Source organism: Zeugodacus cucurbitae, chromosome 5 (assembly GCF_028554725.1).
Source record: "Zeugodacus cucurbitae isolate PBARC_wt_2022May chromosome 5, idZeuCucr1.2, whole genome shotgun sequence".
Taxonomy (NCBI): domain Eukaryota; kingdom Metazoa; phylum Arthropoda; class Insecta; order Diptera; family Tephritidae; genus Zeugodacus; species Zeugodacus cucurbitae.
In genome coordinates this window covers 25,943,034-25,966,348 of record NC_071670.1, presented here as the reverse complement: position 1 = coordinate 25,966,348, position 23,315 = coordinate 25,943,034, and the positions used below count along the sequence as shown (strand labels likewise).

The 23,315-nt window shown below is 32.9% G+C and overlaps 2 protein-coding genes and 1 long non-coding RNA gene across 3 annotated transcripts; 1 reads left to right on the top strand and 2 right to left on the bottom strand.

The window, feature by feature from the left end:
* The first annotated feature begins 1,857 nt into the window (after positions 1–1,857).
* Positions 1,858–19,683, top strand: LOC105219432 (autophagy protein 5). The gene is made up of 6 exons (XM_011195558.3): positions 1,858–2,140; positions 2,198–2,297; positions 6,544–6,649; positions 6,707–6,929; positions 18,576–18,681; positions 18,751–19,683. The coding sequence occupies exons 1-6, from the start codon at positions 1,985–1,987 to the stop codon at positions 18,870–18,872; spliced, it is 813 nt and encodes a 270-aa protein (XP_011193860.1). The 5' UTR covers positions 1,858–1,984; the 3' UTR covers positions 18,873–19,683.
* On the bottom strand, positions 5,406–6,524 carry LOC128922269 (uncharacterized). The gene is made up of 2 exons (XR_008471494.1): positions 6,009–6,524; positions 5,406–5,901 (listed from the first exon to the last, which is right to left on the bottom strand). It is a non-coding gene; the product is annotated as an uncharacterized LOC128922269 (long non-coding RNA).
* On the bottom strand, positions 19,548–22,220 carry LOC105219434 (uncharacterized). The gene has a single exon (XM_011195559.3). It carries the CDS (start codon positions 21,789–21,791, stop codon positions 19,788–19,790), a length of 2,004 nt encoding a protein of 667 aa, XP_011193861.1. The 5' UTR covers positions 21,792–22,220; the 3' UTR covers positions 19,548–19,787.
* Between the last annotated feature and the right edge of the window lie 1,095 nt (positions 22,221–23,315).

The following is a 23,315-nucleotide window of genomic DNA, read 5'->3' as shown; positions in this document are numbered from 1 at the left end:
TTGTATAAAAACATCATAGTTTTATCTTTTGCTATCGAGATAATCCATACTAAGACTGCGATCATACACAAAAACTTTACGCTAATAATTGCAACTCTTTCTCTCTTTTGGTGTCACCCTTGCCGATCTCTTTGATATCATTTCCTAAATTTTTTGTAGACTTCATTGGCAAACGCAAAAATAAATTTCACTATCAAATTTTTATACTTACTTCCAATATTATAAAATATTTGAATTATATTAGCTGTCATCGATTGGCTAAGCGTTATATATATATATATATATATATAATATATAATAAAATCAAATTATCTGAATACATAGTAAATATTCATTTGAAAAAAAAAAAAAAACGCAAATGCACCAATGTAAGAATTTAAAGGCCACTTACATTGGGATTCAAGATTGAATCTTCCCCCGTATACTAGTCGTTTAAAACTTATAAATCTTCCCACACTCACTAGTCGCAGAGAAATGCTAGGTATAATATTCCTAGTAAAACTTCTGAATGGTTTAGTTTGTAGTTCATTCCTTTTGTCTGATATTAAGTTTAATGTCCCATTGCGTTCATCCAGGCAGTTTAGACCATTATTTCTAAAATCTTCTAGAACAAATTTTGAGTTAAATGAACCATTCTGCCGAATATGTCATGAGTTTAATTCGCATTCCAGCACATTTGATCCATCTGACTCAATATTTAGCATCAAAAAAACTATTTTGTCTTCTCTTAATAAGTAATATTCAGAAATTTTTAACTTTTTGTTTTTATAAATTTTTAATTCTCAGCTGTTGAAATGTTTGTTTCTGTAGCTAAGCAGTTTGAGAACCGGACGCTTAAAAATCTCTTGCCTTTCTAGGCAAATTCCACTCGGCAAATTCCGCTCGTATGCGGACTGCGCCCCACGCGTCGGTTGGGCGGGAGGAGGGTAATCGTTTGGGTTAATAATAAAAAATAAAATAAGATTGCTGAATTACGTCAAATCGCACTGTGATTAATAATAAAAACAAATCGTAGTGCCGAATACGAGAGGACGGGCCCGATTCCCCTCTTCTCGTCGCTCTCTCTCCTAAATATCAGGAGTTAGTTTTAAAATTAACGATGAATTAAGTTGAAGAAAGTGAATTATTCCCTCTTACGAAATTATATGCAAACACTGCATTTTATGGAATATGAATCTTCCGACGTACATATAGAATAATTTAAAAATAAAGACTTATTTGGGCGATAAATGGAAGCAGCTTTCTCGACGACGGCACATCTGTAACAATAATTGAATGTCAACTTGTTTGCTGCATTCATCCTGGCTTTCATTTTAATTCAATTTTGACAATTAGTTCGTGTTATCCAAAGTGTATTCAACAAAGTGAACTAAGTATTTGACATACCCGCTTTTGACAATCAAATAGTAAACAATTCATGTATTTGTTTACATTAACCCGTCTTTTTTAACTTTAACAATATAATATATATTGATAAAATTGTTTGCAATTTGTCAGTTGGAGCACAAAACCTTAGTAAATTGCTTCCATGAGTTGTTTTGTCTAAGCAGAAAGTATTCGGCATTTTCTTTTATTCATTTAAAAAATATTATTTTTTTGGTTTGAAATTTGTTTACTTTTGAATTTCAAAATTTGAATTTTTGAATAAATATAAGGGTTAAATCAATGGCAACATACATGTCAAATTCGGGTAAAGAAAAATTAAATATTGTATACTTAGTTCATTTTGTTGAATACACTTTGGTGTTATCAACTTGAAATCAAGTTCTTTCCCGTGTAACGGCAGAGTGAATTGAAAAAGAAACAATTTATCGTTTAGGTTATTTGTATCGATAAATTGTTGAGTATTGACACAGGTATGTTAGTATGCATTATCCAAATAAACAAGTCATACAGTAAAATATTGGATTTATTAATTTATTCTGTAGTTATACATTTTAATTCAAGAATTTATAAATTAACAAAGTGGATTTAAGTGTATAAAATGGCCCATGATCGGGAGATTCTAAGAATGATTTGGGAGGGTCAAATCGCTATTTGCTTTCAAGCCGATCCCGAAGAAATTGTTGGTTTACAACAGCCAGAAAACTTTTACTTAATGGTCTCTCGTTTAAGTTATTTGCCATTAGTTACAGATAAGGTATAAAATATTAAAAATGTTTTGAAGTGTATTAATGTTTCAAAGTTATATATTTAGGTAAAAAAATATTTTAGTCGGTATATATCACATGAACAACAAGATGGAAATGTGTGGTTTGATTACAATGGAATACCTTTAAAATTACACTATCCCATAGGTAAGTTTGTTTAATTTTTATATTATGGGAAATTCGCTGAAATACTATACTGCATATGTAAGACTACAGAAGAATGAATTTGACATATTGCTACATAAGATAATATGTCGGTTTTATTTTCAAGTTTTCTCATTCGAACGCCTTTAACGATTCCATATTCCCTATAAAAAAGGGTAGCACACTAAAGAAGTTTTTCTGAACTTACTTGAAACTTTTGAGCCGAACAGTTGAAATGACTTCGAAGTTGGCGTTAGAGCCAACAATCCCAACAATCCATATCCGACTTGTCCAGTGAAACTTAATAACGTTTAACACCCTTTTCCCTACGGTCTGTCCACGCCGAAATAGATAAGCAATTCGTTATCATCGGTCAAAATATTTTCAAAACTGTGAACTCTCGTTGACTTATCCCGGCAATTATGTATTGTATAATTCAGCAGTTCATTCATAAAAATTGAGTACAAAAATAAATATGGCACACCAACCCAATTTTGCAATGCAATAAGCTGACAATAACAGGGTTTCAGAATGTGTTGAGTTTCTTGGCAAATGAAATTAAAACTTAGGAGAAAACAAGCTTCCTCCATGGCATGGTCGACAATAACCAATGTTATTTCGAGATGTTTATGGAGCATAATGAATTTTAGCATCAACACCTTCATAGATTCCTACGTAGTGAATGGCGTCGTGGATTAAAACCTTTCCAAATATCAAAATAAGAGCTGGAGTTATAAATTTATTTTATAAGCAATCCAATAATAATTTTTTTTTAAACAATTGTAAGAGTTTTAAACTGCATGTTTTTTTTTACACTTTACGACAACTTGTAAGTCCTCCAATATGTCCAATATAACTTACTTATATAACACTCGTTTTTTTGTATAGGTGACCTCAATGTCAATTTAATGTGATTTTTCTCCCCAAACAGGGGTTAGATAACAGTTATAACAACAATAATGAATATTTCCACATCAGTTATAGAGATCAAACGCAGTATTGCCGTATATCTGCAACTTCCTTATTGTATTAATCCGTTCTAAAATATTAATTTTATATATAAAACATTCTTATCTCCAATACAATGCTGAATTTTATATTTGTGGTAGGTTCAAAATGTTTATCATTAGTGTTAATATTTTATCTCGAAACATTTCAATATAATTCATATATTAACCGATATAGGCGGTATAAAGCACATCGGATGTTTGAAGAACTTTATATTAGGTAGATGGGAGAAAAATTATCCCTCTGAATTACTATAAAATATCTGCGAGATTTATCGATGTTTTCGGTAAAAAATTATCCTGTTGTTGTTGTTGTAGCGGTTATCTATCCCTGCCTGAAAAGAAGAGCATAAATCTAGTTGTCGTACGTAACGGGAGGCCCAGGAAACGTGCTGTTTCGACAGGGTTTGACCAAAGGGAAAGGGGTGTCAGATGAGAAGGGTTCATTGGGCATACAAAGAGGTGGTTAGAATCATGCGGGGACTCGTTGCATGCGGGACATGTATTTTGTATGTCGGGTTCAGTCTGGATAAGTAGGAGTTTAACCTGCTACAATATCCAGATCGAAGTTGCGCAAGGGTCACTCTGGTTTCACGTGGTTTCTACGAAAACACCCAAGTAGAAACTGCTTGGTAAGCAGTTCATTATGCTCCTTAATAGACAGCATAATGGCCTCACTATGAAGGTATGTCATTGGTGACATCAAGAGACATCCTGTTGCTGTTCGGAGTGCAGTGTTCTGGCACGTCTGTAGCTTCCTCTGCTGCGTGTCACTGCATCCAGGCGACCATACCTTGTAAGTGGCCAGCAACGTTTCTTTGTCCTTTCCCCAAGTGCTACCGGCTAGCGACTTGAGGATTTTGTTGCGGCTCTGTACTTTAGTGACTATCGCAGTCGAGTGTGGAGTGAAGGAGTGCAGACTGTCAAATGTGACTCCCAAAATTTTGGGATTACTGACTATTGGAATTGGTGTGCCATTGACATGAATGTTAAGACTTAGTCTGTACTCCTTCGTCCAATTGGTAAAAAGGGTCGCCGTCGATTTAGTGGGTGCGAGTGCTAGGCTCCTCGCACAGAAGAAGCGAGAAAGTTCGGGGAGGTAGCTTTTCACTTTCGAACACATGCTATCGATGCCCTCCATTCAAGTCTTCGGAGGCGATGGCAGTAAAAATTTGGAAATGATTTTACTGCTCAAACAGTTCACAAGCACTTCTCAAAGGCCAAGCTACCAAATCGAATAGCCAGGAAGCTTCCATTGTTGCGATGCAAAAATTTTATAATGAGGTTAAATTTAGTTTTGAAATCATGTATATTGGCCAGGAGTAAAAAAGTGGAGAAATAAAGAAATAATAAATCGGACATGGAAATCCTTTCATTATGGGCGAAGTACACTTCTCTCACAACGGTTTCCAAACAAAATAATTTTTGTTTCGTCTTTCCAAATTTTATTTCTCCACTTTTTTGCTTCCTCGTGTCTTGGCCAATAATTTCAAAGCAAAGTTTGACCTCATATTACAATTTTTTTAACGCAATAATGGAAGCTTCCCGTTTATTAATTTTAGTAGCTTGACCTTTTAGAGGTGTCCTGTGAATGGTTTGAGCACTAGCTTCATTTCCAATTTTTGCAGTAATCGCCCCGACAACTTGCAAAGGTCTTTTTTGAAAATAGTTACAATGCACAGTGGTTCGGCTTGTATGAAGGGACAGTCATAAATACTTCCCGTTGAGATATCGCTATGAAATTTTCACCAAAAATCTAGAAAAATATTTTAAATATATAGTAAAAAAATTGGCATCGGACTACTAGATCCTATATAAAATATTTAGGAAAGCGAGAAAAAAGCTGAACATGATTTGTCGTTATATATATCCAAACCCCATATTCAACCTATAAGAATAAATAACAAAAATCATGTAGGAAAACAACAAATTATCAACCAATTTAATAAAGTTTATTTTTCACAGTCATTCAACAACCATTATAATTAGAACAAAAACTTATAATGTCTCCTCTCGTAAACTGTACACAGAAGCTTTCTTTGCCCAGTTATAATGAGTTTATTCGTAAAAATAGTGAATTCATAGGGCATTAGTACTTTGAAGATTGCAAATACATCCGCAAATTTCCGCACCTAACTTTAAGACTTTTATTACCTTAAGGCTCTGATAAAGATAATATAAAATAAACCTAAAGGTGGGGGGAACACATTTAAAACTTTATGTAAACACATTGAAGACGCACAAAAATGGTACAAAAAAATTGTGATATTTTCTTACATATTTCACAAAAAACACAAATCATCACCGTAGTCTTAATTAATTTCACAAGTTACCTATAACTTCAAAATCAATTAAAATTAATCTTGATTCGTTAAGGGCCTATACCAGTGTAACCCATGAAAAATTAGTCGATTTTCGTGATTTTTTTTTAAAGAAAGCACTCGACCGATTGTTTCGAAGTTTTTCGCACATAATAAGGTATATTTTCAGCTACCTTTCAAAATTTTTTCTTTACAAAAATATTGAAAAAATAACTGAGTTATATGCTGTATTCGGAGGTGCCAAAAAAACTGCTGACATGATTCCGGCCGAATGAGTTGCTGAAACAAAAAAATTCAAAAAGGTTATTAAAGTTAAATATATTTTTTATACAATGACCTACGATACGATATACATTTTGTCAAAAAATCGTGAGGTGGGAACTTACTGAACTTCTTCAACGGTGGAGTGTGACTTGCGACCCATCTAGAATGTCCAAAAATTTTTTTTTAAATCCGAAATGATGGTGGATATACTCTCTATTAACTAAATAATGTTAAATATACAACAAAACATGTGTATTAGAATTTATTTTTCAATAATAAATGATTTATCGAAAGTGTACTTATTTTTTGAGCAGGCTGATTTCGGCTATGTAGCATGCTTTGATCCACATTTCTTTGTTATGGTTTATTTAAATGTGAATTTTTTTAACTTCACTTGTGAATATCTAAAGAATTGAATTACATTTGCACTTTTCTTAAAATTTTGATTGAAAATTATTTATGATGAGTTTTGCTTGAAAAATTTTGGTGCACCTATTATTTTGAACAGTTGTATATATATATATATATATATATGCAAGACTTTTGGGGGGGATCACTTAAGCGGGGATCACTGTGTACCGTGTAATATGTTGCGAGAGTCATCATAAATATACATATATGTAGCATACGTAGTAATATTGTCCCTTTGTTTTTAAGGTGTTCTATATGATCAATTGTATCCCGAAGAAGACAGTGTGCCATGGTATCTTACAATACATTTTTCTAAATTCCCAGAAGACGTCTTGGTAAAGCTCTCAACGAGGTTGGCGTTTTTTTTTGTTCTAAAGTAAAACTTGAATAAACAATATAATTTTTTCAGAGATCTCTTGGAATCACACTTTATGTCATGTTTAAAGGAAGCTGATGTTCTTAAGCATCGAGGGCAAATAATATCTTCTATGCAAAAGAAGGATCACAACCAACTCTGGCAAGGATTAAGCAATGATAAGTTTGACCAGTTTTGGGCAATTAATCGTCGTTTGATGGAGCCAAATGGCGACCAAGAAACTTTCAAATACATTCCAGTTCGATTTTATACTGATGTGAGTATAGTTTTTCTTTTGAACCCGTAATGTATTTTTGTTGATTTCAGCACAATAATCTTAATGTTTCAAATTTATTCATATTATAAAAAAGTTTTAAATAGTTATATACTATAATTTAATTATGAAAGGTTTGGAAATTAATGACAATACGTTGGAATGCTGGGTTGTATTTCTAAGGAAAAAAGAACAAATAGGAATGAGTTCGAGTAAAATCGAAAATTTTATATCCTCGCAATGTGAATGGTTCGAAGGTAAAGCAACATTTTCAGGTATTGGTAAAATGGTCTATATTCAAGAACCTTTTCCCATGGAATTGTAATGGGTGTTTTTTCTAAGGAAAAAAGAACAAATAGGAATGAGTTCGAGTAAAATCGAAAATTTTATATCCTCGCAATGTGAATGGTTCGAAGGTAAAGCAACATTTTCAGGTATTGGTAAAATGGTCTATATTCAAGAACATTCTCCCATAGAATTGTAATGGGTGTTTTTTCAGGCATGTGGTTTTCAAGAAGAAACGAAACGCATATAATTTAATGTTTAGGCCAGAATTTACATTTATTATAGAGATAAGGGAATTTCCATAACCCAAAGCTATAATTTGGTACATAGGATAACTTCTGATAAATTTCATTGGGAAAGTGAGCGAGGTTCCTTTGCACGCATGCTATTTAAACTATATCAATCAACTTATTGGGGACATTTCTCAAGAGTACCACATTAATCTTTATGAAAATGGGTAAAACATATGTAAAGTGCGTTAACACAGTAAACCAAAATGCCAGGAGTAGTAAATTGTATAGTAGCTGTAATCGATTGGTCACTTCTCTGCTCGCTTGTCAAACTTTTTTTCATGTGAAAGCAACAACAAAGTTATCCAGTTGAATTCGTGCAAGAGAATACGCGGATACCTCATTAAAAATTCTATCGCCGCTTGTTGAGTGCTGCCAAATTTTGTCTTACATATGTAGTCCATTCAAAATGATAAAAATGGCTCAAAGGACAAATTATGGTCAAAAAGGACAATATAAATATAGATTTTTAATATTTTTATCTCTATATAAATTATTAGCAGACCCGGCCACACGTTTTTGTGGCTAAGGTATACATTAAATTAAGTTGGTCCAATCTTGGCTTCGGCGACGATATTGATTACTCTAGGTTGATTTATGTTACGCAGCATGATGACAACTCACACTACTTTTAATTGCAAAGTGAGTGGTGATAGTACAGGCAATTTTAAATAGCTTGGGATAATTGACTACGTAATCCTGGTTTGTAGCTGTGTCAACTCTCTTAGACCGAAATTCTAAAATGTCGCATTAAGATCATCGATATCTTTTTTTTTTACCACCAATGTAGGTCATATAATCAGTCATTTATGGTTATCATATTGAGGTTTCATGTCAGGAAAACTTCTCTTTCAAGTCAATGAAGTGACAGAAAACTGTTGGAAATGCTATTAATCCATCGAGGTGTTAACTGCCAACTGCTTCTACAATCGCAGTTTGATATTGTTGCAAAAACACTCATATGTTAGTTGTTAATTGGCGATTCTATATGTGTTGCCAAAATTAAATGATTTTAGGCATGCGATTAGCCCGTCAGCAACAGTTGATCCAGGAATAATTGGAAGAGTCTGGCGTAAATCACCCGCTAACAGAATCCTGGCTCCACCAAAAACGTTCATCGACAATCAAGATCTTTTAAAGTCCTGTGCAGTACCTCCAGCGACTTCTTGAATATTTGGAAAACCTTAGTTAAAGCGCTATTTTTGGCAATTTTGCCGACTGGTGTTTCGTTCATTTGGAGTAATTTCAAGGCCGAATGTGCCGTTTGTTTGCCTACTAACAGGTGCCAAGTTGCCCCTATACCCGTTAACCTTGGTGGTGAAAATGAGAGAAATTGGTTCTGGAATTACATCAGCCCTCATATACTGTATATGATGATTTCCTATTGGACTTTATGCCGAATATATAGGCCAAATTGTGTGTTTTCTTAATAAAATTTCATCAATAAATTGCGAGAGTATAAAATGTTCGGTTGGACCCGAACTTAGCCTTTCCTTATTTGTTACAAGTTGTTTTGAGCTATCGACACAACCTTATACAATTGAACAATAACAAAAATATTTTAACAAAGCAACAATGATAACCTTCAAAATATTATTTTTTGTTTTCTCTTTTTATATTTTTCTTGTCAACTCGAATAAAATTCTCTTATTATTATCTTCCTCGCAACTTTTCCATATTTACTCACTTTCTAATCTTTTTCTGGCTTTCCACGAATATTTCAAGACTAAAATTAGCCAGATCGGTTTGGCCGTTCTCGTGTTTTTGCGGCACAAACGAACAGCAATTAATTTTATATTATATTATTATCAAGCGAAATTTTATTTTTTATTAATAGTTAGAGATATGATGTCGCGACGTTTTTTGTAGATAATGATAAGTTCTACAAAATTGTAGTACATAACTTTGTTATATCTTCAATCGTTTTCGCAGTATTTAAGACAGATATTTTAGCACAGTGTTGCACCACAAGTTCTGCCTGTTTGTTGGAATTATTGGATAGTGTGTGTTTTTGCTTATCTATAACGCTTAACCAATCAATGACAGCTAATATAGATCTTAGAGGAGAGCTGTATTGACACTGGACAATGGGCTTGATATCGCCCAATTAATGATAACATTTTTTCTCTCATCAGACAAAATTCAACGAAATTTGGTCCGATATTAATTCCCAATCACGCCTGTTCCCCACATAACAAATTTTAAATTCCAAAATATTATTGTATGACAATTTTTTGCTATTCATATTCCTGCAGAGACCGCATGGTCATTTTGGGTAAATTAGCAAATAATTTTCAAACAAAAACTCTGACTATTTGTAAGTAAATACATATACATATGTATGGCATTTCCGTCAGAAGATCCACCACAGACAAAATATTAAAAATTATTAAAATTACCAAGATTTTGCTTATTTCTATATTAAATAAATTTTAAATTTCTCCGTTTTTAAATAGAGAAGCATTCAAGGTGTACGGACGTGCTTTTTAATTCGCTCCGTGAAATCTGTTGTTTTTTCTTGTTACAAAAGCAAACAAACATCAACATAAATAGCATCGATTAAATTGTCAACAGACAATAAAATCAAAATACAGTGCACACAAATTTACATAAAAAACATAAACAAATAGTGCACAAAACAAAAATATAAAAACAATAAAATCAAACAAACAATAATGAGTGCTGCGCAGCCTCACCAGCAAAGCCGTAGGTATTCCTTAAATGCCTACTTCAGTTTTGTGTAACCAACAAAAACAACTCCTGCCAACAAAAAAAGCAACGGCGGTGATGAGTCATCGCAGCGATCAGTTGAATTGGAATCGAAGCAAAGGACGCAGTCGGCAGAAGCAGAAGTAAACAGCAATCGCGCAACAACAAATGCGAATCCAAATTGAGCAATTTAATAGGCACGAACAATTTTCATATAGTGCCTTTAAAAAAAGGTAACATAGATGAAACGAAAATACAAACGTACACTGAAAAAAGTTTCATGGATGTAGTGAAATTCTTATCAAATAATAACAAGAATTACTACTCGTACCAATTGAAAAGCTCTAAAGGTCTGGAGGTAGTTATAAAAGGTATAGAGTCGTCGGTAGACTCTAACGACGTTAAAGAAGCTCTTGAAGAAGGTGGTTTTAGTATTAAATCAGTAGTAAATATATTTAACAGAAACAAAGTACCTCAGCCAATGTTCAAAATAGAATTGATGCCAAATAATGAACAACTAAAGAAAAATGAAACACATCCAATTTACAAGTTAAAATATTTGCTCCATCGCAGAATCACCGTCGAGGAACCACATAAAAGTAATGGTCCGGTCCAATGCACCAACTGCCAAGAGTATGGGCACACGAAAGCATATTGCACTCTACGCAGTGTCTGTGTGGTGTGTGGTGATCTGCATCCTACATCAAAATGTACTCTTAAAAAAGAGGATTTAAATAAAAAATGTAGTAATTGTGGTGGAAATCACACTGCAAACTATAGGGGTTGCCCTGTATACAAAGACTTAAAAACTAAATTGACTGTTGGAATTCGATCACGCCGTAATCAAATGATAAATATTCCTTCCAACGAAATTATTGAAAACCCTGTCCATATTTCAAAACAATGTATTCTTAAAAATAATGCTGTACAAGGGAGCTATGCAAACGTGGTAAAAGGCAACACAACACAAATGCAATTGCCCCAAAACCAACCAAATGGAAGCATTGAAACAATGATTTTAAACCTTACCCAATGTATGACACAATTTATGTCAACAATGCAAAATATGATTCAAGAGGTAATCAAAGCCCAAAACCAAATTTTGCAAACTTTTTTAAGTAAAAAATGAGCGTACTTAACATTTGTATATGGAATGCTAATGGTGTTAACCAACATAAATTGGAGCTTATTAGATTTCTGAATGAAAATAATGTAGATGTAATGCTGTTGTCAGAAACCCATCTTACGAATAAAAATAATTTCTTTATACCGGAGTATAGACTCTATGTTACAAATCACCCAGATGGAAAGGCACATGGTGGAACAGCAGTGTTAGTTAGAAAACGATTAAGCCACCACGCATTAGAAACTTATGCTACAGCGCAGTTACAAGCTACAACAATATCTATAAAAAATCGTTGCGGAGACTTAAACCTGACGGCTATATACTGTCCACCTCGTTTTAAAATTGCAGAGAGTGAATTTAAAGACTTTTTTGAAACGCTAGGTCATAGATTTCTAGCAGGTGGAGATTACAATGCAAAACATATGTATTGGGGCTCACGACTTATTAATCCGAAAGAACGACAGCCGTATCATACTATTATAAATAGGCGCAATAACCTTGATATAATATCCCCGGGTAAGCCGACATATTGGCCTACTGATCGTAAAAAAATACCAGATTTAATTGATTTTGCAGTAATCAAAAATATAGATAAATCGCACATAACAGTAGATACATGTACTGACCTATCTTCTGATCACTCTCTTATACTAATAAAGTTATGTGAACAACCCATATTTATTGAAAAGAAAGTGGGCCTAACATCTCACAAAACGAACTGGCTAAAATACAAAAAATACGTGAGTAGCCACATTAATATTGAATACAAAATAAATAAAGAAGGAGATATTGACGAAACTATAAGGGAACTCAATGATATAATTATTAACGCAGAGGTCTTAGCAACACCAAAGAAAAGCTATAAGCCACTTGGTCTCAGGAAAATCAGTAATAGAGAAATAGAACAGCTTGTAAATGAAAAAAGGCGTGCTAGACAGGCAGATAAATCGCTCCCCTTCCACTCAGCTTCAATTGAAATCTGCTGTACGCAAATTAAAAAAAGCGCTTAAACGCGAGGAAGAACTCAACAATGAAATATATATAAAGAAGCTGTGTCCAAACACAAACAAGCAAAATTCACTTTGGAAAGCCCAAAAGTCCATGAAGCCATCAGTCGACTCCAACATGCCTATACGAGACTTGGGGGGAAATTGGGCTCGAAGTGACGAGGAAAAGTGTACTTGTTTTGCAAATCACCTAGAAAAGGTATTTCAACCAAATTGCCCAAAGAATAACTTTAAATTGTCAATCTTGCCTAACACAGCAAATGAGTCGCCCGAGTCCTTTAAGTCTTCACCTTCTGAAATTATTGGCATCATAAAAGAACTTAATCCAAAAAAGTCGCCAGGACATGATAATATCACCCCAAAATTGCTAATTGAGTTACCAAATATTGCTGTAGAGGTGCTCTCTTTGCTCTTCAATGCAATTCTAAGTTTCGGATACTATCCAATTTCGTGGAAAAAGTCGCAGATTATCCTGATAGATAAACCTGGGAAAGACTTGACACAGCCGTCTTCATACAGACCAATCAGTCTTCTACCCTGCCTTTCGAAAATATTTGAAAAGGTGCTGCTATCAAAGATGTCTCCTTTCCTCCACGAAAATAATGTAATACCAACGGGTTTCGTGCAAAACATAATACAATAGAACAAGTAAATAGAATAACTAACGAAATAAGAAAAGCATTCGAGCACAGAGAGTACTGTTCAGCTATATTTCTAGACGTAGCTCAGGCATTTGATAAGGTGTGGCATGAAGGGCTTTTATATAAGATTAAAAACATTCTACCTTTAGAATTGTATAAAATATTGGAGTCTTATTTAAAAAATAGACAATTTACGGTTAAAGTGGGAGACTTCATATCTGATGAACGACAAATAAGGGCTGGTGTACCACAAGGCAGTGTTTTAGGCCCAACTCTGTACATCATATATACCGCTGATCTTCCAACAGCTAATAATGTTTTGACATCAACTTTCGCGGATGTCACAGCTTTAGTGAGCCGTAACAAATGCCACATTATAGCATCAAGAATATTATCGGAGCACTTAAGATCTGTCGAAGAATGGCTAGCCAACTGGCGTATAAATGTGAATGAACAAAAGTGTAAGCACGTTACATTTTCGCTAAGACCAAAAATGTGCCCGGCAGTAAAAATGAACAATATTCTAGTGCCTCAAGTGAATGAAGTTACCTATCTTGGTATTCACCTAGATAGAAGGCTTACATGGAGAAAACATATATCTAGTAAAATAACGTGCATGAAGATAAGAGCTGCAAATTTAAATTGGCTTTTAAATAAAAACTCTAAACTTAGCCTAGACAACAAAGTGCTTTTATACAATGCGGTCATAAAGCCGATTTGGATGTATGGCATTCAACTGTGGGGTACGACCTGTGCAACTAATATTGATATAATACAAAGGTTCCAATCGAAAATGCTTAGATCAATCACGTGCTCACCATGGTACATTCGCAATGAAAATATCCATAAAGATCTTGGTATCCCTATGGTGAAGAAAGCAGTAGAGGACAGCAGATTGAAATATATATCTAAACTCCGTGATCACCCAAACCCATTGGTTAGTACATTCCTGCAATCAAACACGCCTAAAAAGAAGGGATATGCCTGCGTACTAAGGAGCAACGTTTCACCAATACAGCTCAATCACTTGTTTGAGTTTGTCTAGTTTTTTAAATAGTTTTAAGATTTTATAACTTATTGTTAGGCTTAAAGTAAAAGCAGATTCAATAAATAAAGAAATATTGAAAAAAAAAAAAATTCTCCATAACCATTTTCGAGATATATGAAGGCCTAGTCACACAGGAGGTAGTTTTCTCATTTCCATAAGAAAGTGTGCGATTGCAAATAACTGTAAGTTTTTGCTCTCATATTATCCAATATTTTAATGTCCCGCGCGACATCAAAAAGTAACACTTGTTACTACTGCATCGGAAATATAAGCAGAATGCTCAAAATTTTTAGTATAAACAGTTAATTTTTATACAATTCAGATAAAAAAATCCTTATTAAAAAATCAGAATTTGTGAATTTGGTAACTATTTAAAATTGGTGTGGAATAAAAATTGAAAATTATTTTTTGCCTTATAAAATTGACTTAAGTATTTAAATAGATACTTTTACATTATTTATTTACTTATGAGCAAAAACCGCACTTCAAATTCCACTGAACTACCTATTCAAATAGATTTTGGCAATCTTGTAGGCTTACAAATCAAAATAAGAATGCTCATTTTAACAAGGTTGTCAGGAGAAAATCATTTGATGTTATAAGTGATAAGCTAACCCATAACATTTTAATTTCTTGATGAATCTCTTATCAAAAATTAAGCAATCCTTTAGTTGCGTTTCTAAAATATTTATTTTTTCTGATAGTAAGTGCTCTCAGATTAAAAACAAATTTATATTATCAAGGCGGGTTTATTTTACAAAAAAAAAAATGAAAATACTCTTCAAAAACAAAATAGTACAACTGTGCTTAAAATGACTTTTATGTCATCAGATTGAAAATCATTCCTTAATATATAATTTAGATAAAAAATGGTTAAATGCATTCCAGGTACAGTAAAACCTATCTAAGCTGTACACCTGCGGTTCAGCACTTTTTGTCCAAGTTACGCGAGTGTTCATGTTATAAAGAAATTATTTTTTTTTCATTATATTGACTTAATATATAATAAAAAACATAAAAATTAACAAATTTTAAAATATAAATATGTATTAGCTTATATTTTGTTCCAATTTCGTTTTTAATTTTAAAAACTCCGGCAGCAAAGTTGGTTGAGGGGCTAATACATAAAGAATGACATCATTCATGTTTGATAAAGCCTCCTTTGCAGTAGGAAGATTATAGTTTTCAGTGCTCTCATCTTCACTTTCACTTGAAGAAGTTCCTTGGGAGATGTGTTTTACTTTCTCTACAACGTTTTTAAAAATAGTTTCATGAAAATCACTCACCTGTTCGTGTACTTTTATCGATTTCTCCATATTTCCACAAGTATGGGCGATACTAATACATTTCGAATTTGTTCAGGATAGTTGTGATTTATCAAACTTTCATAATTCAGATCTCTTTGCGGTGGACATTCCAGAATATCATGGCAAGGATATCCAGCACTTTGAAAACATTTTTTATCACAAGAGGGTCTAATTCGTCCCAGGAAAAACCAACCACCGAATAGCATCCAAAACAGAAATTCAGAGAAGGCATCATTTTTGATCTATATTTCGTTTTTACATTTTTAATAATTTCTTGGTGGGGAGGTTGTATTTCTATTGTTAGGTTCGGTGGCAGAAATTTTACAAACACATTTGAATATTCATTCATTAAACTGTGGCTTGTAGCGTTGTCAATAAACAAAATAATTTTTCTATTTTGCTTATTCATTTGCTCATTGATAGGGCTAAACCAATGCTGAAAAATTACAATTGTCTGTGAGCCCATTTCACAATAAAATTTTTAGTGTCGATTTTATTTCGGTGAAAAGCTCGCGGCTTCGCAGCGTTACCTATAACTAGTGGCATGAACTTTTCTCCAGTACTGCTGCTGCAAAACAATACGCTCCGTCTTTCTTTTGCCAGTTTGCCTCCTTTACAAACTGAGCATTTTGCAAAGCAACTTCGAGTAGGTAATTGATGACGAAACAGTCCAGTTTCATCCGCATTAAACAGATCCTCAGGCGCCATTTAGCAAACGATTATGTTAAGATAATAAATTGACACATAAAGATTTTGCCAACGGCAATATACTTTAAAAATCTTCATACCGAGCATAAGCAACTCATAACCTATGCCTGACTGAATATATCAGTAAATAACCTTAAGGGGCAAACCTAGTGTGAAATTAAAAAAAAAAAAATCATATTTCGGTAGATTATACCTTTAAAAATAACATCTTGAAATTTCAAATCGATATCTCAAATAGTTTCTGAGTTATAGCAATTTAAAGTGCAGCCGCTCGGTAACACTGAAAACGATCATTTTATCTTTAAACGAAACAGCATTTTGCGAATTTATTGCAGTGATTGACTCAAAAACAAATAATCCTATCGATTTTTGATCTGATCAAAAAATCTTGGCAGGCCAAAAACGACAAAAATTGTGGGAAAAATTCGACTATTTTTTTTAAAACACCGCTATATTGTTAATTTTTGATTTTTTTTATCGTAGGTCATTGTACAAACAATATTATCTAGTTTAAGGAGAATTTTATTTTTTTTTTAGATTTCATCCACGGAGAAGGCCAGAATCACTGCAGCAGTGAAGGGCCTTTTTTTCGCGCCGTTGGAGATTGACTATAACTTAAAAAATATTTAATTTTTTTCTTCAAAACTTCACTGTATATTCTTGAAACATGTATAAATATATTCTTAAAATTTTGAAATAATTGATAAAGTATTTTTTTTTTAATAAAAATTCCCAAAAATCACTTTAGGCCATTACACTAGGTGTGCCTCTTAATATTTTAATGAAATTAGAACATCTTTTCCTGATAATATGGCCTAGTGATAAAAATATAAAAAAAATATTTCCTTGGTCCATATACCGATAATAGGAGTTTTCAAAGTTCCAGTTGTTTTCTTTGTGCCGAATATATTGATCAAATTATGATTTATCTTAATTAATTGGAAACATTTTACCGAGTATAGACCTTCCCCTCCAAGTTCTCTTAGAATAATAAAGGAATTCATATTATCCTTAAAATATGTATATGGGCATTTCCGCCAGAAGGTCCAGCACAGACAAAATATTAAACATTATTAGAATTACAAAGTTTTTGCATATTTTCATAGGAAAATATTTAAATTTATTTATATTAAATTAATTCATAACAAGAGCAAAATAAAATGCATAAGAAAGCATCCGATTGCTAATTACTGTAAGTTTTTGCTCTCTTATTATCCTATATTTTAATGTCCCGTGCGACATCAAAAAACCACACTTAATCCCACTGCATCGCAAATAAAAGCAGCAAGCTCGCCAAATTTTGGGTATAAACAGCAAATTTTTATTCAATTAAAATAAAAAAACATTGTTCAAAAATCAGAAGATTTGTGGTGTTGGTAACTACTTAAAATTGGTCACGTGCGACATCGTAGGTGTGGAATTTAAAAATTTAAAATTATTTTTTGCCTTATAAAATTTAAAGTATTAAATAGTATGTAAATAGATACTTTTACATTAATAATTTGCATATAAGCAAAAACCGCACTTCAAATTCCACTGAACTACCTATTCAAATAAATTTTGGCGAAAATTATAGGCTTACAAATCAAAATAAGAGTGCTCATTTTAACAAGGTTGTTAGGAGGAAATCGTTTGCTTTTAAAAGTGGCAAGTTCACGCATGACATATTATTTTCTTAATAAATCTCTTAACTAAAATTAAGAAATACTTTGTTGCTTTTCTAAAATATTTATTTTTTTAAGGTAACAGCTCTCAGTTTAAAATCAAATTTATATTATCAAGCCTGGTTGATTTTATAAAATAATTAAAATACTGTTCATTAGAATAGTGGGAGGAGTTAACAAAAGGAAAGTCTGGCAGATAACGAAATCCAAAAATTTGTATACCCGAGGACAGCATTTTCTGAGAATTTTTGTTGTGTTTCTCGTTGTATGTTAGTTAAAATAAATAAATAAATACATTTACTTTTTCTTTTAATCCATTTTATTGGGTTTGTTGTTAAATAATTCCGTATTATAACAACAAAATCAACATAAATATTATGATGGAAAAAAATGTCCCGTGCGAATGTGGTAAATATTTAATTAAAAAAAAAAAAAAACTATAAATTAATTTCGGATGAAATTCATGCCAATTTTAAAGGCATCACTTCACAACGCTCTACAAGCAAAAACATTTGAATATTGCCTCACAATTCGCTGAAATCGGCGTTTGAATCGTTGTCCCCAAAAACGACTTCCATTTTTTGTCCCGTGCGAATGCCTTGGTTTTTTGCAATTATCTTGAAAATGAAAACCGTTCCAAAATCAACCTTTACACTAAATGTAGAGCTAATGAAGGGCTATTAAAAAATCCTACTGTCAAAATTAAAAAACATTTTAGTTCATACTTTTTTTTAGTTGAAAGTGTACGATTGTCACGTTCGACATGGCGGAAATGGCCATATGTATATATATATAAATTAAAATCTAAATAATAATAATAGAGTGTATTCAAAAATATTCCTTTTTTCATATTTATATTTATAGGATGATGTCTACGTTCAAAAATTGATAACACCACTTAATAAAAACGGGCAAAAGAAAACTGTTGGTGAAATGATGGATGAGCTGTCGACTCCACATAGAAAAGTTGGCAAGTTATAATGTACTACTGGCTAATATCGCTTATATTAATATATGTCTTCCTTTATTCTTCTTTTAGTTGAAATACGTACCCAAGGCATCAGCATTCACGGAGGAGCAAATTTACAATGGTTATCTGAACATTTAAGTTATCCGGATAATTTTCTTCACTTGTTTTTAGTTTATGATTCTAATATTTAATTGTTTAATAGATATTAAGAAATATATTAACAGTTATTACATTTAAAATACATAAAAATCAGACGTTTTCGCTCTTGTCGTAAAAAAATTATCTCATCATTATTTTGTACCCCACAACTTTATAACATGTGGTTCGAAACTCACTAGAAAAAACCATGATTTTCAGACCAAAACGTACGAACATATATACATAATTGTTTCTGATTTTTGTCTGTGAATAGGTTTCTCTAATGCGCTGGATCCATTTTTTTACAAAAGTTTTTTGGAAGGAAGAGTAAAACAAATAACAAGTCTATTTAAGTCTTTGTACTTTTATTATACTTATTTGATTGCAGCTCATTTTATTTTATAAATCTAGCTATACAAGTTTAGAAATAACGTTTCAAAAAATTACAAATCCTATATGAATACATGACATCTACAAATTTACTTATTAAATTTCCATTTTATTTAAAGCTTTAATTTTTAAGCCACTTTTTAATTGACATTTTCAAATCATTCTTACATACACTATGTGTGTATGTCAATATAAATGTATATGTACTTATATTATAAAAAAATTAATCAATTCATTATTGATATGTTGAATTATTAACTCTCAAAGTTATTGCATTTTAAATGTCATCTTGCTTATTACTTATATCACCCATGTGGGTGGTTATTTACATCCGTAGATACTAATAAATTTTATCCATATTTAATGGATTATAAGAGTAAATATATATGATGCTTCATATATATAATTATTGCCATAATTTTTAAATACAATATACAGCCTTCTATAAATCTCTATAAAGATTTTTTGATATTTCATTTTTTAATTTAAAAATTGATTACTTAAAAGTTGCTGCATATGTGTATACATCTGTATGTATGTACACAAATAAAAATTACATTTTATACAATCTAATAAACTTAAGCATACAAAACAATGGAAGCATTAGTTGCCGGTGGGTTTGAGTTTGTGTCGTGGTTGAACCATTTTCCTACGCAGTTCTCTTGGTAAGTCAAATTCTCACAGACTGCGTGTACTTGTAGGTCAATATTACATGTTCGTTCTACATTTCTTCTGTAATACTTCTCCCTATATGATGACTCGCTATATGTTGAAGAGGAACTCTCATATCCTGAAACGGGAGATCCTTCGGCACATGGAATCACTGGAGACAAAGCTGATATTGCAGTCATATGAAAGGCACTTGGAAGATTTAATGGCTTGCATCCTTGAAAGTACGTACTCTCTACTTGAAAATTATGTTCGGGAACATTTGATAGATTAAAATTGTTTGGTTTCCCATCACTTGCCACTTTATATAGTGAATATAGGCGACTCTCGTTTTCATTGAAAACTTTTTTACCAGAAGTTGGCTTACTATCATGTTCGTAAAATTTTTCATCTTTTTCGTCAAGAAGATATGGTTTAAATAATTTTACTGGTTTTGGGGGAGCTGATTTTATTTCCATTTCAACTTCGATATCATCATCATCACTTTCATTGCATTCTTTAACTTTTGTAAATAAAGTTTTAGAATCATTTTCCGAATTTCGCATGTGTTTGTGAGTTTGGTCATTTCTCAAAATAACCTTGCGCTTCCTAAAAGTCAAATCAACTACATTCTCGTTTTTATTTTCAGCCACATCATCAGCACTTGGTAAATGTCTCAAACTACAATTTATGTTCTCAGCATTCTCACGTCGAGAGCCAATAGATAGATCGATTGGCGTAACAGTTAGGCACGGTGTGTTTGATGATTCTTGTGTTGCGTTATAGCTTTGCAATGCATATTCCTTTTGATATCCATTCTCAATACATGTACTATGAGAATATTTATTTAAAGATTTACGGATACAACAATCTTCAACGTTATCCACAACAATTTTCGTTTCATGTTCGTTAAATTCAATTGAATTATTGCCCTCACTTCGTTTGTATAGGACTTCTTCCGGCGTTATGTTTGGTTGTGGCGCACTCGAAGAAGCCAAGTCGGTTGAAGACAAAACAGTCACAGGTAGACAAGTTGACGACATTAATGACGGTATTGTTGACACCCGAGATTGTGGTTGTAAAAGTGTGTGGGTATGCGGAGGTAAGTTGTATGGGTAGTGCCGATGATGTTGCGGGGAAATGTGTGTTAGAACGGGCATTGGTATAGACATATTTGAAGAAGTATGTGTGTATGGTGTATCGTAATGATGATGATGGTGGTGGTGGTGAGGCTGAAGGTGGTGAGTATGAAGAATAGGTGACGATATCCCCGCAGTGTTGCCACTTACTACAGTCTGACATAAAGGTGACGATGTGTTTGTAGTTGAAGTGCTGGCAATCGCTATAGCACCAGCTGCAGCGGCGGCAGCCACAACGGCGGCCAAGTTCGCCGCTGCATACACCCCTTGTGTTGATGCATTCGTTGATGGAACCACAACTGGTATTGATGGCACTGTTGTAGAATTTGTAGCGACACTATGTCTGGCTGTGTCCAAGGGCAGTTGTTGAGATTTACTTTCAAAGTGATGGTAGCCGAACTGACTATTACTATTCGTTGGGATCATAATCGGCACTTGCTGTTGTTGTTGTTGACTAACATTATGAAACTGATGTTTTAATCCACTGTGATTTATACTTGCAACTGAAGATCTTAAATTCGATTCACATTGTAACCACTTTTGAATTTGTCTCCTATGTATATTGTACTTTCTCGCAGTTGCCCGTTGATTACCCTTGCAATCACTATCTTTTCGATATGATTCTAATACTTGAAGCTTGAAATGAGGTGTAAATATTCGGCGAGAACCCATTTTCGAATTATTTGTGAGGTTGTTCGCACCGCCATTACTTGCCATATTTATTATTGTATGTGTGTTTGGTAAAATATTTATTGCTGCTGTTGGCACTTGTGTATTATTTGACTTAGATATCATTATATAAATATCATTAATATTTTTTCAGTTTTTCTCATCCAAAATTAAAGCGTTTGGACGTCCACATTGAAATTATACCGCTCGACCACTTTTATTGTTCTCAAAAAATACTATATTCCCGTATGCAATAATGCGCCTTCCTATGATACACGTTCGATTGCGCCGTTTCTTCTTTCTACACTAAACGATTAGCAGCAAAATTACTCTAGCATTTGCCAGACATTCTGGCTCGGTTCATCTTCTATGTATTTGTAACTACATGGCGCTTATGTGTACATACAGGCATACAAAAGGTATAGCGGACGGAACAAGTGAACGATGCAAGCAAGCATTTGTCGTTCTAACCAATACAGAGGCAATTCAACTGTTGCTTTAGTTCAAATACGTACAAATATATATACACATATGAATGTATGTATGTAAGTGTGCAGATAGTGTACACTGTATAGTCAGAACGTGTTTTCCCAATTCTGTATGGTGCTTGTGTGTTTAGTATCTGTGAGTCATGTCGTGTAGGTGTGTAGGTGAGCGTGTCCAGTGTTGTATTTTAAAGGCAGCTAAAGATTTAATTTTTCAAAGAACTCACTGAATAGCAAGCAAACATCTACACATACATATATATAAAATATGGACGTAAATTTGTAAAAATCATATTTAAGCACATACAAGTTATACATATATACAAGTAGGTAAAATATACATAATTATATTCGAGCATCTTCCTCCGATTTATATGTAAATACATACATTACTTTATTCATTTATTATATTTATGTTATGCTAATTCTAATGTATTCTAATAATTATTTACAAACTAAATGCATATGTAACAGATATATGTATTTATATTTGCAATTTTTAATTTAAGACTTTTATCTGATATTCCCCATCCTAATAAAATGCTAACGCTCTTCCACACATTTTACACGTACATATGTATGTATATACATAAATATTTCAAGAAAGCGAAAGAAATAAGATTTTTAAACGAATCATATAAAAATATTGTCTCCAATGCGAAAAAGGGCAGGTTGCAACATCAGCGAGTTTTTCTGCATAACAATGCAATATATGACATACATATGTACACATATCTACATATGAGCATATGTCCATACATTCAAACATTTCTTATATTCATAAAATAAAAAAAAATGTTCATAACGGGTGATTTTTTTGAGGTTAGGATTTTCATGCATTAGTATTTGACAGATCACGTGGGATTTCAGACATGGTGTCAAAGAGAAAGATGCTCAGTATGCTTTGACATTTCATCATGAATAGACTTACTAACGAGCAACGCTTGCAAATCATTGAATTTTATTACCAAAATCAGTGTTCGGTTCGAAATGTGAAATCCGCTTTTTTATCGACAAATTTTGTTCAGCGATGAGGCTCATTTCTGGTTGAATGGCTACGTAAATAAGCAAAATTGCCGCATTTGGGGTGAAGAGCAACCAGAAGCCGTTCAAGAACTGCCCATGCATCCCGAAAAATGCACTGTTTGGTGTGGTTTGTACGCTG